Source organism: Macaca mulatta, chromosome 15, assembly GCF_049350105.2.
Source record: "Macaca mulatta isolate MMU2019108-1 chromosome 15, T2T-MMU8v2.0, whole genome shotgun sequence".
In the NCBI taxonomy this organism is placed as follows: domain Eukaryota; kingdom Metazoa; phylum Chordata; class Mammalia; order Primates; family Cercopithecidae; genus Macaca; species Macaca mulatta.
In genome coordinates, this window is record NC_133420.1 from 47,660,349 (window position 1) to 47,676,478 (window position 16,130).

The 16,130-nt window shown below is 34.9% G+C and overlaps 1 protein-coding gene and 1 pseudogene across 2 annotated transcripts in view; one reads left to right on the forward strand and one right to left on the reverse strand.

Annotated features, from left to right (window-relative positions):
• Nucleotides 1-16,130, reverse strand: part of MUSK (muscle associated receptor tyrosine kinase) — a 131,967-nt gene that overhangs the window by 66,448 nt on the left and 49,389 nt on the right. Inside the window, exon 6 of one of the 2 annotated variants that reach the window (XM_077966608.1) lies at nt 1,005-1,034. The exons of the other annotated variant lie outside the window; for it this stretch is intronic. Coding sequence (XP_077822734.1) covers nt 1,005-1,034 — 30 coding nt within the window. The remainder of the gene's footprint in view (nt 1-1,004; nt 1,035-16,130) is intronic. 2 annotated transcript variants of the gene reach the window in all.
• LOC114672872 (small ribosomal subunit protein eS21 pseudogene) lies at nt 1,097-2,271 on the forward strand (annotated as a pseudogene).

Genomic DNA, 16,130 nt, shown 5'->3' on the forward strand with positions numbered 1-16,130 from the left:
CCCTTGCTCTTTTGTTATTTTCTAGCTTCCTTTGAAAAGGGTTTTTAGGTTACATGATTCAAACCAGCAATAACTGATAGAAATAAATTAAGAAAAAAAATCACACAGGACCAGGCAAAATGCTTTTTTACTTGCATTTAGTTGTAAGCAACCCAGTATTTAAAAATAAGAAAACATTATCTGTACTTTATATGACATACTAAGATAAGGAAGTATAAGGAGGTACTGTTTTAAATAATACCAGTTTAAGATTAATTCCTACAGACAACTCTATTACATGAGAACTCACGAATTTCATCCCCCAAATATCAAATTTTAGGTTAGAAGAGCACAAAGTTTGGGGCTTAATCAGAATGCAAGGAACTTTTTTTTTTTTTTTTTTTTTTTTTTTACAGAAAACAGAAACTGTTGACAGAAAGCTGTTAAGAAAAAGTAGAATTTTTCCCAAACAAATTTAATTTCCAGCTATTTTCCTCTAATCATATTCCACTACATATATATGTCTCTGTGCAATTAAAATAACTTAATTTTTATTGATTTGGAGCAATTGCATAATACTCCTGATCTTGTTGAAATCATCACAGTAAAAACCAAATTGGCACCTTGACATCCTAACATTTATCCAAAAACTGTAAAGCCCCCTACTCCCCGCAAAAAGTCTTTTAGTCAAAGGGTAGCTTTCTTTTCCAGTCTATGTTGGATTTATACTCTCATGCCGATTTATTTCATTTCATTTTGTTTGTATTTCCAGAGACATCAAATTTAAACATTTCTTTTAACTCGATCTTTCTTAAGAAATGCAAATGGTCAGTAAGCATATTGGATTATATAATAAAGAAGCCTATCTAATAACACTGTTAAGTGCTATGACTTAATATTCCCCATACATTGTTTGTTATTTCTTTAAAAAATGGCACTTAGGGCTGTTTATAAGGTCGGCAAAAATAAACAGTTGAAAAGAGCTACACATTTAAAAAGAAGCCATGCAGAAAGAAAAAAAATACCTTTAGTATCTTGTTCAGGTTCACTTTCTTCTGTTAATAAAAACAAGACAAAACAAACACACACAATAAACACGCAAACAAAACAACACATCATGAAAAGGGAAATCTTTGACCACAGAAACATCAATTGTGCAACAAGATTAATTAGAAGCTGCTTGTTTCTTATTTCAGTAAGAAACAAATGCAATCAAGGGAAACTGCTGACCTTTTGAAAGCAAACTATTAAACGACATAAGATTTCAAAATGATTACTTTTAGCCAGGCAGTATTATACAGAAAATAAACTACAGCACACCTAACAATGTAGCTCTTTCATGAATTTTTATTCTAATGTTGACAATTACCCTTTCTTTCAAGGCTACAGAGTGCCTACTATTCTCATACATCCCCCCTCTTAGCTCAGAGTCTCCTCTTACCAGGCCCTGCTGTGAAGTCAGTGGTGTTGAATCTGGGATCTCAGCTATCATTTCTATGGCAATAGACTCATGTTGTGGTAAACAGAGGATTAGGGGGTTTCTGCAGAATAGAACCTACCACCAACAGAGATCTGCAACTCTGCACCAACACAGAAGCTGCTTGGAGAGCAGAAAAGAGCAAATCATTACCTTCTGGGAATCTACTAAGGAAGTAAGGTCCACAGGATATTGTAAAATGTTTAGATTGGATAGAAAAATTGAGAATTTATAAATGTTTAAAAATCCTAGAAGAGAGACAACAAAACCAAATTAATTGTTCCAAAATGTTTAATATAACCACGTTAGACATAGTCCCCACATGGAACTCTAGTTTTCTTTCCTGAAGTTTTATTTGTTCATGTCAATTTGAACCTTTCTTAGAGTTAGTAATAAGTCAACTGCAATATTTATTTGTAAGTAAAAAATGGTCATGCTATTGCTAACAAACATTCAATGACAATAACAACATTCAATGCATAGTCCTTCACAGATTATGGATATTTTCATGCACATTTTTTATGTGATCCCGTTTAACTCTCACCACATCTCTGTAATTGAACATAATTGATATTATCCAGCCTAAATTTGTGAACCTGTACATGCAGTGGAAATGATCTGCCAGCAACCGCATCATGGATGCCAAGGACCATGCATCCATCCAGATGAACTTAGCCAAGGTTGACAAGGTTATAGGCAGGTTTAATGGTCAATTTAAAACCTATACTGTCTGTAGGGCCATTCTCAGAATGGGTGAGTCAGATGACTCCATTCTCTGACTGGTCAAGACCAACAGCATCTCAAAGAACTTCTGATTGGAGAGAATTGTGAGTGTTGAATATTTGTCATAAATAAATAGTGAAACCCTTCACTTTCTCTCCCCAAAATTAGCCCATTTTCTGGACAAAGGGTCTAAGTCTTAGAGATTTGCTGCAGGTGCAGAGCCAGAAATTCAACCCCCTTTACAGATATTGAGTCTTCCCAATGAGAAGGAAGGTCTCATATTTACACTTAACACCCAATCCCCTTACATTTAAGTGAATTTGTAATTCCTCATTGAGATTCTACTGTCTGAACTTTCCCTACCTCCATCAACTCAGTGGTACATTCTTGGTTTTTGTTTTTAAGCATCAAGTTCAAAAACTATTTAAAACTTCTAAATTGAATACATTTATTGTTAAAAGGAGATTTAGGGGTTGTCCATCAAATATACCTTCAAATGAAGAAATCTTTTTTTTACAATATTCCTAACGGTGCCTGGTAAAGCACAGGTATTGGATAAATATTAGTTTCTTTCATATTTAAAACTGGTCATCTGGACATTAGGAAACTGCAGATTCCCTGTCTGTATCACAGACTTCAATCAGGAGAAATAAAAAAGGTCCATGACTGGGCCTGATTAGACCTGAAAAATTGCATTTGAATGCCTTTGGGCTGGACACAACTTTCTAGAGCCCCAGAACAAAGTGCTTGTTTCTAAGTTTGGAAAAAAAAAAAAACCCAAAACAAAACAAAGCAAAACAAACAAACAAACAAAACATACTCTCTCCCTTTTTCTTTTCCCTTTATCAGCCAAGTAACTTAGAGTGGTTGGGATGGCCATGGTGTTTTTACAGGGATATTAAGTGTCTTTATTCTGCAACTGTGGTATCTCCAAAACTTTATTCCACTAAAGTTAAAGAGTATCAGTAATTTTTTTCCATCAGTAAATTTTGAGAATTATATTCACTTGTCATTTTCTTCTCTTAGAGTGTTCTTTGTCAGGGTTCAAGGGCAACTGCAGGTCAATTCTGAGTCTCCTTTCAGTTTTGCTCCATGACCTATACAGGACTATACTTGAACTCTACTTTGAGTATAGGCTCAATTTTAGACAATGTTAATTTTCCTTTGACGTTTTTCACTTTGATGTTATTGCTGTTACTACTGTTTGTTTTGCCTTATTTGTTTGGGATTGGAAGCAGTGCAAAATTTTGAAAGAATACACCTATTTCATCCACTGTAAATAAACAGTGGATGAACTCAAGAAATGAAAGAATGTCTAAGATTTGTCATTTTCCCAGGGGGAAGCTTGGAAGTTCTACCAGAAATTACAGTTTCAGTTATAGACTATCAAAATTTCTTTCTAATGCAAATATTTTATACCTCTTTATAGATACAAATTTATATATGTTTATGCATTAACATACACACATTTACATGCATGCGCACACAATTGAGGTTACTTTAAATTAGGGAAAATTATGCAAGTAAAGTCTATAGGCCTATTTCAGCTCAGGTATAGTTATTCACTGTTTGACTTTGTTGGTCATTTTAAGCTCAAACAGTAGTCCTAGTTTTTCCACATATCCTGCTTGCCTAGCCTACTATGATCACCCTTGACTTCTGAACTTGTTGTCTTACCACTTATCAATTTTAAAATATTCTGCTTCATATTCTTTATTCCCATTTAATGACTAAATTTTTATTTAACTGTTTTATATGTAATGCATTGTTCTTGTCTTCCAAACTGATTTGTAATCTTCTTTAGGGAGGTTAGGGCTAGAACTAAACTGGGATTAGTATCACACTTTTGTTGTTGGTTTATTTTCCTCTAAAGTCCAGCACAGTCTCTTGCAGAAAAAAGAACACACTTATTGTTAAACAAGTTATTTGCCAGTTGCATTAGTGGGTCATTTTCATCCGATTTTGTTGGAATTGTCCAATAGGATATTTAGAATAATCAATGACTGCTCTTATTGGACTAATTGGAGATATAATTTATTCAGTTCACTTCAACATCCAAGGTAAATAGTAATCCATAATTTTCTTGAAAAGTTTTATTTATGAGAAACTCAGTACCATAGTAGCAACACATTTTGAACAACTGTGCTATAAAACAGAGAGAATATCTGTAAATCAAAATCAAACCAAAACCAATCTCTTTATAATCACTATCTATAAGACCTTTTTCCTACTTCTATCCACCTAACAAGAATGAAAAAAGAAATTCATCAAATAGTTTTGTTTCCAAGATTGATAGCCACAATTTAACATTCTGATTGCTCACTTTTGAACTCACGTTTCTCTTATTTTGTGGTACTCAGAACAAAGTTAACACAGAGAGAGTCTAACAAATTCTAAGAACAGCAAGATCCTAAGTGCTCAGCTTCTATGCAGACATATTTGCATAATTTTTATTTAGTGATATGACACAGCACATTAATTTCATTGAAAATCATGAATATCCAACCCTTGTTTTTAATATCTTCCTAATAGTTTATCTACCCAAGTTTGAACGTGAATGTTTGTGTGTGTGTGTGTGTGTGTGTGTTATGATTCTAGAGAAGATAAAATAAGTTTTTCCTACTCAATTCACTGTATTACTTGTTTGGAGAAAGCATTTGGAGGGAAAATCTATTGTTACATAGAAGAAGGAAAGCCATAAAGATTCCATGATAGAAATAAAAGTAAAAACATCTAGTAAAATCATACAGATTACATAGACCTGTGGAAAGAAAGAGACAAAACCAGAAGAGAAAACAGGCAGAGCTGTGGAAAGGTACTTTTTTTTGACACAAGAGTGGACGCTGCCAAGAAGAGAATAGGAATTTGGCCATGTAGAGTCAAAGTCTCAGAAGAGATTGAAATCACACATTCTTTGTGCTTTGTTAGATGGCACAGGGACCTCCTCTTTCTGCTAATGGAGTTATCATAAGACAAAACATGCAAATAAAGCAAACAGAATTTGGAGGTGAAGCCAAATAAGATCTGGCTAGCTCCACTTTGGGAGAGGTATTTTGGAAAGGTTTGAGCAATAATCAAATACTGAAATCATGAAGGGAAAGAATTTGAGATATGTATGAAAGGGCTCCTTTGAACATGGGCATTCCAAAGAGCTTTCAGGTATACTGGTCAATTTCTTATCTCAGTGATTAGGGTCAAGTCAATGTAAGTAATAAATCATGTAGTGGCATATAGCATAAAGATTAAGTGAAGAGACTCTGGATTTAGGCTGCCTGGTTAGAAGCCTTGTTATACAATTAATTTCTAATAGGGTATTTCTGCTATATAGGAAAACTGTTAATATATGTGTACATAAATATGTGTTTTATTTGTAAATAGGATTAATTATCATATTAATTAAAGTAGCTTTGGAGTTGATACTCTTGTGTTTTCTAGATGGATAAAAACATCACTTTTAAACATCAATACTTTTGACTTCTTTCAAACAATAATATAAATTTTTATTTTTATATATTCAGCTGGATAGAATTTATATATATATATATAATAATTACAGCACAAAGAGTACGAGTCAAGTTGGTGTTATGATATCATAATTCAGTCATCTAGCTAGAATATAAGTACATAGCAATAATGAAGATATAATTTTTTGCTACCTAAAAAGACAAAGCCATATTAAAAAACAAGATGAACATCTCAGTATATAAGAAAGCAGACAAAACACAACAGATAAGCAGTCGCTGCTGAGTTCCAATACTGTAAACAGAGAAAGGGACTTGAAGTTTGATTTCTCTAGAAGTGTACTATATGAGGTGGGGGACTGGAGGCTCACTGCTTGAAACCAAAGCAGTCATAGCATTGTAGTCAGAACATGTGTTATGCTTTTGACTATTTTAGTGACTGGGTCTGGATTGAATGCCAAAGCATTGCAGAATGGATGCCTACAATTGCTCCTTGAAATATCTTATTTGAATGAAGGAAGCAGAGGGCAACCCCCAAAATTACTGGAAAAGGAATAAATTATTTCAGAGAGATGATGATAAGATTTACAGTGGCAAATCATAATTTCAAAGCACATTAGGAAAACAATTGCTAAGCAAGAGCAAATTGACCTTTGACTTAATGAATTCAGTAACTGGGGGATTAATTTACTCTGGAAGAAAGTAAAGAAGTTCAAAAGGAGTTTAAGAACCTCATATAATAGTATCTGTATAAAAATAAATTATAAAACAAACAGGCAAAATTGATTTACATATAATAGTAGAAATGTTAGAAATTAAAAAGATAATAACAAGCAGAGACACAAAAGATATGATAAACTCAAGCTTGGACAAGGTCAAGTGAAGAAATAATGAATCAGACGATGGTACTTAAGCCATCATACAGCCCTGAGGCCAGAGAGAAAGACTGATGGAAATGCGAAAGGTTAACTAAAAGATGGGAAGAACAGATTTAGAGCTCCAATGTATGTTTACAGGAGTGAGAGAAGTAGAGAAGAGAAGGAATAGCAGAGAGGTTGTATTTGAAGACAAAATGGTGGAGATTTTCTAGGCTTGAAGCAATACCTGAATCCCCAGATCAGTTAAAGTGGTGGCTTTTAAAACTCGAAATTCATCGAATCACTTATGAAGTTTAAGCAAGCAAACAAACAAACAATTAAATGCTGGACACACGATTTAGGTTACTGAATCAAAATTTTTTGCCTGGGTTTTGGGGATGAGTATTTTGCAGAAGTACTTGAAGACTGCCTTTCAAGTGGCAGTGGGATTGCAAACCTCTGCCATAATAGTGCATAGGAGGATTAATAAAAACAATTTGACATTGTTGTTTTTAAAATTTTTTTCATTTCTGAGATTTTGGTGCACTCATCACCTGAGCAGGATACACTGTACCCAATATGTAGTCTTTTATCCCTCAGCCCCCTTCCACTGTTTTCCCCTGAGTCCCCAAAGTCTAATGTATCATTCTTATGCCTTTGCATCCTCATTATTTTAGCTCCCACTTATGCGTGAAAACATACAATGTTTGGTTTTCCATTCCTGAGTTACCTCTCTTAGAATAATGATCTCCAATTCCATCCAGGTTGCTGTGAATGCCATTATTTCATTCCTTTTTATGGCTAAGTAGTATTCCATGGTATGTGTATACACACACACACACACACACATATATATACACATATATATATACATATGTATGTGTGTGTATATATGTGTCTATGTAGTAGTATTCCATGGTGTGTGTGTATGTGTGTGTGTGGAGATATAGATATTGATATCTATATCTATATATATATCACATTTTCTTTACCACTGGTTGATTGATGGGCATTTGGGCTGGTTCTATATTTTTGCAATTGCAAATTGTGCTGCTATGAACATGGAAGTGTAAGTATCTTTTTTGTATAATCACTTCTTTTCCTCTGGGTAGATGCCTAGTAGTGGGATTGCTGGATAAAATGGTAGATCTACTTTAATTCTTTAAAGAATCTCCACACTGTTTTCCATAGTGGTTGTACTAGTTTACATTCCCACTAACAATGTAAAAGTGCTCCCTTTTCACCACATCCATGCCAACACCTATTATTTTTTATTATAGCCATTCTTGCAGGAGTAAGGTGATATAACATTGTGGTTTTGATTTGCATTTCCCTGATAATTAGTGATGTTGAGCATTTTTCCGTATGCTTGTTTGGCCATTTGTGTATCTTTTTCTGAGATTATCTGTTCACGTCCTTAGCCCACTTTTTGATGGGAATTTTTTTTTTCTTCTTTTTTTGTCTTGCTGTTTGAGTTCTTTGTAGATTCTGGATATTAGTCCTTTGTCAGATCCATTATTTGCAAAATTTTCTCCCACTCTGGGGGTTGTCTGTTAACTCTGCTGATTATTTCTTTTGCTGTACAGAAGCTTGTCAGTTTAATTAAGTCCCATCTTTTTTTTTTTTTTTCCCCGAGATGGTGTCTCGCTCTGTCGCCCAGGCTGGATTGTAGTCACACTATCTTGGATCACTGCAACCTGCACCTCTCAGGTTCAAGTGATTCTTCTGACTCAGCCTCCAGAGTAGCTGGGACTACAGGCACATACCACCACACCCAGTTAATTTTTGTATTATTGTAGAGATGGGGTTTCAGCATGTTGGCCAGCCTGGTCTTGAACTCATGTCCTTAAGTGATCTGCCAGCCTTGGTCTTCCAAAGTGCGGAGATTACAGGCATGACCCAATACACCCGGTCAAGTCCCATCTATTTTTCTTTTTTTTTTTTTTTTTTTTACATTTGCTTTTAGTTCTTGGTCATGAAGTCTTTGCCTAAGCCAATGTCTAGAAGAGTTTTTCTGATGTTATCTTCTAGAATTTTTATGGTTCCAGGTCTTTGATTTAAGTCCTTGATCCATCTTGAATTGATTTTTTTAAAAGGTGAGAGAAGAGGATCCAGTTTCATTCTTCTACATGTGGCTTGCCAATTATCCTAGCACCATTTATTGAATAGGATATCCTTTCCCCAGTTTATACTTTTGTTTGCTTTGTCAAAGATCAGTTAGCTGTAAGTATTTGGCTTTATTTCTGGGTTCACTATTCAGTTCCACCAATCTCTGTGCCCATTTTTATACCAGTACCATGCTGTTTTGGTGTCTGTGGCATTGTAGTATAGTTTGAAGTTGGGTGAGGCAATGCCTCCAGATTTGTTCTTTTTGCTTAGTCTTGCTTTGGCCATGTGGGCTCTTTTTAGATTCCATATGAATTTTAGGATTGCTTTTTTAAAATTCTGTGAAGAGTAATGGTGGTATTTCAATGTGAATTGCATTGAATGACTTAAAGCAATGACCATTGCTTTAGGCAGTATGGTCATTTTCACAATATTGATTCTACCCATCTATGAGCACGGGATGTGTTTCCTTTTCTTTGTGCCATCTATGATTTCTTTCAGCAGTGTTTTGTAGCTTTCCTTGTAGAAGTCTTTCACCTCCTTGGTTAGGTATATTCCTAAGTATTTTATTTTTGTAGCTATTGTAAAAGTGGTTGAGTTCTTGATTTGATTCTCAGCTTGGTCACTGTTGGTGTATAGGAGAGCTGCTGTTTTGTGTACATTAATTTTGTATCCTGAAACTTTGCTGAATTCATCTACCAATTCTAGGAGCTTTTTGGATGAGTCTTTAGGGTTTTCTAGGTATAAGATTATATCATCAGCAAACAATGACATTCTGACTTCCCCTTTACTGATTTGGATACCCTTTATTTCTTTCTCTGGCTAGGACTTACAGTGCTATGTTGAATAGAAGTGGTGAAAGTGGGCATCCTTATCTTGTTCCAGTTCTCAGGGGTAATGCTTTCAACTTTTCCCCAATCAGTATAATGTTGGCTGTGGGTTTGTCATAGATGGCTTTTATTGCCTTAAGGTGTGTCTTTTCTATGCTGATTTTGCTGAGGGTTTTAATCATAAAGGGATGCCAGATTTTGTCAAATGCTTTCTCTACGTCTACTGAGATGATCATGTGATTTTTGTTTTTGATTCTGTTTATGTGGTGTATCACATGTATTGAGTTACATATGTTAAACCATCCCTGATTCCCTGGTATGAAACCCACTTGATCATGGTAGATTATCTTTTTGATATGTTGTTGGATTCCGTTCACTAGTACTTTGTTGAGAATTTTTGCATCTATGTTCATCAGGTGTATTGGTTTGTAGTTTTCTGTTTTGGTTATGTCCTTTCCTGGTTTGGTATTAGGGTGATACTGGCTTCATAGAATAATTTAGGGAGGATTCCCTCTTTGTCTATCTTGTGAAATAGTGTCAATAGGATTGGTATCAATTCTTCTTTGAATGTCTGATAGAATTCAGCTATGAATCTGTCTGGTCCTGGACTTTTTTTCTTGGCAGTTTTAAAATTACCATTTCAGTCTTGCTGCTTGTTATTGGTCTGCTCAGAGTTTCCACGTCTTCCTGGTTTAATCTAAGAGGGTGGTACATTTCCAGGCATTTATCTGTCTCCTCTAGGTTTTCTAGTTTATGCCCATAAAGGTGTTCATATTGGCCTTGAATAATCTTTTATATTTCTGTGGTATCAGTTGTAATATCTTCCATTTAATTTTGAATAAAGCTTATTTGGATGTTCTCTCTTCTTTTCTTGGTTAATCTAGCTAATGATCTATCAATCTTATTTATCTTTTCAAAGAACCAGCTTTTTGTTTCATTTATCTTTTGTATTGTTTTCCATTTCAATTTCATTTAGTTCTACTCTCATCTTTTTTATTTCTTTTCCTCTTCTGCATTTGTGTTTAGATTGTTCTTGTTTCACCAACTGCATGGAAAATTGGAAGTGTGGATTTGGATTGTATATATGTGCTTTTTCAGACTTTTTGATGTAGGCATTTAATGCTATGAATTTTCCTCTTAGCACCGCTTTTGCTGTATCCCAGAGGTTTTGATAGGCTGTGTCACTATTTGTTACTATTATCGTTCAGTTCAAAGAATTTTTAAATTTCCATCTTGACTTCATTGTTGACCCATCAATCATTCAGGAGCAGGTTATTTAGTTTCCATGTATTTTCATGGTTTTGTGGGTTCCTTTTGGAGTTGATTTCCAGTTTTATTTCACTGTGGTCTGACAGAATATTTGATGTAATTTCTATTTTCTTAAATTCACTAAGACTTGTTTTGTGGCCTATCATATAGTCTGTCTTGGAGAATGTTCCATGTGCTGATGAATACAATGTATATTCTGTAGTTGTTGGGTAGAATGTTCTGTAAATATCTGTTAGGTACATTTGTTGTAGGGTATAGTTTAATTCCATTTTTTCTTTGTTGACTTTTTGTCTTGATGATCTGTCTAGTGCTGTCAATGTAGTATTAAAGTCCCTCACTGCACTTTGGGAGGCCGAGGCGGGCGGATCACAAGGTCAGGAGATCGAGACCACGGTGAAACCCCGTCTCTACTAAAAATACAAAAAATGAGCCGGGCGCAGTGGCGGGCGCCTGTAGTCCCAGCTACTCGGGAGGCTGGGGCAGGAGAATGGCGTGAACCCAGGAGGCGGAGCTTGCAGTGAGCCAGGATCGCGCCACTGCACTCCAGCTTGGGCGACAGAGCAAGACTCCGTCTCAAAATAAAATAAAATAAAATAAAGTCCCTCACTATTATTGTGTTGCCATCTCTCTTATTTTTACGGTCTAGTAGTAATTGTTTTATAAATTTGGGCACTCCAGTGTTAAGGTGTATATACAGTTAGGATCGTGATATTTTCCTGTTGAACTAGTGCTTTTATCATTGTATAATGTCCCTCTTTCTCTTTCTTAACTGCTATTGCTCTATGGTTTGTTCTGTCTGGTATGAGAATAGCTTCTCCTGCTCGCTTTTGGTGTCTCTTTGTATGGAATATGTTTTTCTATCCCTTTACCTTAAGTTTATGTTAATTCTTATTTTAGGTGAGTCTCTTGAAGATAGCAGAAACTTGGTTGGTGAATTTTTATCCATTCTGCTATTCTGATCTTTTAAGTGGAGCACTTAGGCCATTTACATTCAATGTTAGTATTGAGATGAGAGGTACTATTCTATTCATTGTGCTATTTGTTGCATGAATACCTTGTTGTTGTTGTTGTTGTTTTCATTGTGTTTTTGTTATATAGGTCCTGTGAGATGTATGCTTTAAAGAGGTTCTATTTTGGTGTATTTCCAGAATTTGTTTCAAGATTTAGAGTTCATTTTAGATTGTGGTGCTGGTTTTGTGGTGGCTAATTCTCTCAGCATTTGTCTGGAAAAGACCATATCTTTCCTTCATTTATGAAGCTTAGTTTCACTGGATACAAAATTATTGGCTGATAATTGTTTTGTTTTAGGAGGCTAAAAATAGGACCCCAATTTCTTCTAGCTTGTAGGATTTCTGCTGGGAAATCTCCTGTTACTCTGATAGGTTTTCCTTTTTAGGATACCTGATGCTTTTGCCTCAGAGCTCTTAGTATTCTTTTCTTCATCTTGGCTCTAGGTAACCTGATAACTATGTGCCTAGGCAATGATCTTTTTGCAATGGATTTCCCAGGTGTTCTTTGAACTTCTTGTATCTGGATGTCTAGATCTCTAGCAAGACCAAGGAAATTTTCCTTGAATATTTCCTCAAATATGTTTTCCAGACTTTTAGATTTATCTTCTTTCTCTTCTTCCTTCCAACTATTCTTAGGTTTGGACTTTTAACATAGTCCCAAACTTCTTCAAGGCTTTATCCATTTTTAAAAATGATTTTTTCTTTGTCTTTGATGGATTTGGTTAATTCAAGCCTTGTCTTCAAGCTCTGAAGTTCTTCTGCTTGGTGATTCTGTTACTGAGACTTTCTGGTGCATTTTGCATTGACACTATTGTAGTTTTAAAATGTGTCCACAAATTCTCCCTTGGAAAAGTAGAGTATAGTTCCTCTCCTCTCCTTGGAAGCAGGCTGGACTTAGACTCACTTCTAATAAACAGGATGTGGCAGAAGTGACTGTGTGTGGCTTTTGAAACTAGAATGAAAAACATTACTAACTCCTCCCTGTTCTCTATCAGATCATCTACTCTGGGGGAAGCAAGGTGCCAGAGTGTGGGGACACTCAAGTAGCCTGAGGAGAGACCCACATGGGGAAGAAGGGAGGCTTTGCACTGGCCAGCTTCCATTTATACCAACTTAAGAGTCAACCACATTTGAATTAGATCCTCCAGCCCAGTCAAGCTTTCAGATGACTGCAGAAGTGGCCAACATCTTGACTGCAAACATAATCCAGAGATCAGCCTGGGACCACTCTGTATTTCCTGAGTTGTGGAAACTAGGAAGTGATTGTTGTTATTATTTTAAACCATTGAGTTTCTGTGTAATTGGTTAGAGAGAAATAGATAACTAATACAGATACTACGGCAAATTGTAGTAAAAGTACTGATTATCAAAGGTAAAGAGAAAAATGTAAAAGTTAACACAGAGAAGAACTCTGTTACCTATCAAAGAATTATAGTTACAATGACAGAACACTTCTCATCAATTGATTCAAGAAGACATAGGACAATGCTGAAGGAAAATATCTGTCAACTTAGATTTCAATATTCCCCTGAATGATCAGAGTAAAACAGTGTCATTTTCAAACATACAAAGACAAAGATGTCTGCTCACAGATCTAATTGAATGAACTAATAAATAATACATTTCAGAAATAAGAAATTGGAAACAGAAGAAAAAAGGCACACGAAGAATGAATGATGAACACAGCAATTGGTGGCATATATTGATAGAATTATTTAACTATGGACCATAAAATAATTCAATGTTTTAAGATAAATAAAATTTTGGATAATGCCAAGGAAAATGACAGAGGATGAGGGAAGATGCCATTAGAAGAGATTTTAAAGAATGATAAGATGCTTGCCTTAGTTAAGGAGACTGGAGAAGATACTATATGATCTTAAACTTTGTTAGAATTATAGCATCATATATGTATATTAAAATGTAAAAGTAATCACTGAAATATAACATTGTGATCCATAATTTCAAAATCAGCAAAGTGGTTGTGGGGTGGGGTAAAGTGGAGAATTAAAAAACATATAACAATCCACCAGAAAACAGGAATTAAAAAAAGAAGCAGAGGAAAGAAACAGCATAATACACGATAGAAATCAGTCTAATGAATAATAGAAATAAATTTTCAGAATAAATACAAAGACCTACACTTATCTACTAAAAATAAAGTCTTTTGAATTGGATTACAAAAGTATTTAGCTATATTCTGCTTACAAGATGGGAAGGAGGTTGGAAGAAAGGGATAGAAGAGTACCAAACAAAGAGCATAGGAAAACACAAAACAAAAGAAAAATGTGATAATGATATTAATATCAAACAATTCAGAATTATGACAAAAGGCATTATAAAAAAAGGGATGAAGAGGAACATCATCCAACGGTTAAAAATACAATCTACAGAGGAGGAATTACAACAATAATTAATGTATATGCACTTAACAATGTAATTTCAAAACATAAAGGCTAAACTGATAGAATTAAGAGAAGATATAGGAAAAGCTGCTAAGGCAAAGCTAAAGTTCTCCAAATTAAAGCCTATTGAGAGTTTTTTGTGAATGTCCCTGTGGAGAAGGCCAATTTTAAATGACAAGGGTGGCATTCAAAAGGAAGGCCATTTTTTTCAAACATCAAGAAAGGACAAACATGACAGTTGCCTATGATTCTAAATGCATTTTAGTATTCTGGTACAGTATTAATTTATTGAAATAGAAAATTAAAATATAATGTTTATAAATGCTACAGAGTATTTCTCAAAATAGAAAATTATAAATGCTTCTCAGTTTAAGTTATCCTTGCCTCTAAATTTACTTCTCAAAAAATGTTCTGAGCTTTCCATTACTTTGTGAGAATTTATTTGGTGACAGCATTAATGTTTAAGATGACTTGTGAAAATTTTAGAAAGTAAGATGTGTGTATCAAGAAGAAGTGTAAAAATTATTCTAATTATATAAAGTACTCTGTCTTTTGCCATTTAAAAAATATACTCTTTTCTGAAGATCATTTTATTAGGTTAGTGCAAAAAAAAAGCAATTGCAGTTTTTCCCATTATTTCTTTTGTACCAACCTAATATTTTCTTTTTTCTTTTTTTTTTCCAACTTTTATTTTAAGTTCAGGGGTACATGTGCAGGATGTGCAGGTTTGTTACATAGGTAAACGTGTGCGATGGTGGTTGGCTGCACAGATCAGCCCATCACTTAGGTAATAAGCCTAGCCTCCATTAGCTCCTCTTCCTGAAGCTCTCCAGCTCGCCTTCCTCCCACTCCCAGCCTCTGACAGGCCCCAGTGTGTGTTTTTCCCCCCATGTGTCCATGTGTTCTCATCGTTCAACTCCCACTTATAAGTGAGAATATGTGGTGTTTGGTTTCTGTTCCTGTGTTAGTTTGCTGAGGATAATGGCTTCCAGCTCCATCTATGTCCCTTCAAAGGGCATAATCTCGTTCCTTTTTATGGCTGCATAGTATTCCATGGTGTATATGTACCACATTTTCTTTATCCAGTCTATCATTGATGGGCTTTTATGTTGGTTCCATGTCTTTGCTCTTGTGAATAGTGCTGCAATTTAGTGAAATGGCACTATGAAAATAAAATAATATTTGTTCCTAGATTATTTTATTTTCATAGTGCCATTTCATTAAATTGTTTATCATTTTCCTTATAGTCAATATGTTGAGAAAATCTCTGACCATTTGGTAAATAAGAACACCATTGCAGGGCTTTTTCAAAGGACAAACTCAGAGGTTGGGAAGTCAAAATCTTAGTAGTATGATATTTTCCTTACTCCCATGTACAATACCCTAACAGCAATGCAGGTGGTAGACTTGGGTCCTCACTTCACTCTCACTAGCTGTTTTTTCTGAGTTGTTGTTCAACTTCTCTGAACTTCAGGTTTTTTATCCAGAAAACGTAGTTATTAACTTCCAACTCATAGAAATGTGGAGAAGATTAAATGACATGATTTATATAAAGCAATTAATTAATATAGCAGCTAACTCATAACTGGGAAGTACTAGAGGTAAATTTTGAAGCCAAGTCTTCTAGTTCTTTTTCTTTCTCCAGAGCTTCTTAGATCTCTAGGATATCTTTCTGAGTCATGAAAGCTGTTCCTTTAACTGACTTCAAAGGGAGAAGGCTTTATTTTATTTTGTAATGTCAATCTGCTTTAGCTGGCTACATCCTAAATATTGATCATGTTAAGTACCCTTTTCCAGGTGTTAAAAAGCACACCCTTAACTCCTTTCATAAACTGAATTATTTGAGAGACAGAAATCACTCTGTGGAGAGCGAAATTTATTATTTAGACCCTGTTATTAAAACATAGATGCTAATCTATATAGATTATTTGAATCTGTTCTTAAATAGATTTTTTGTCTCATCTAGCAGCATATTTTAAGAATAACTGAGTTGGAGATGCCTGTTAGAAGGCA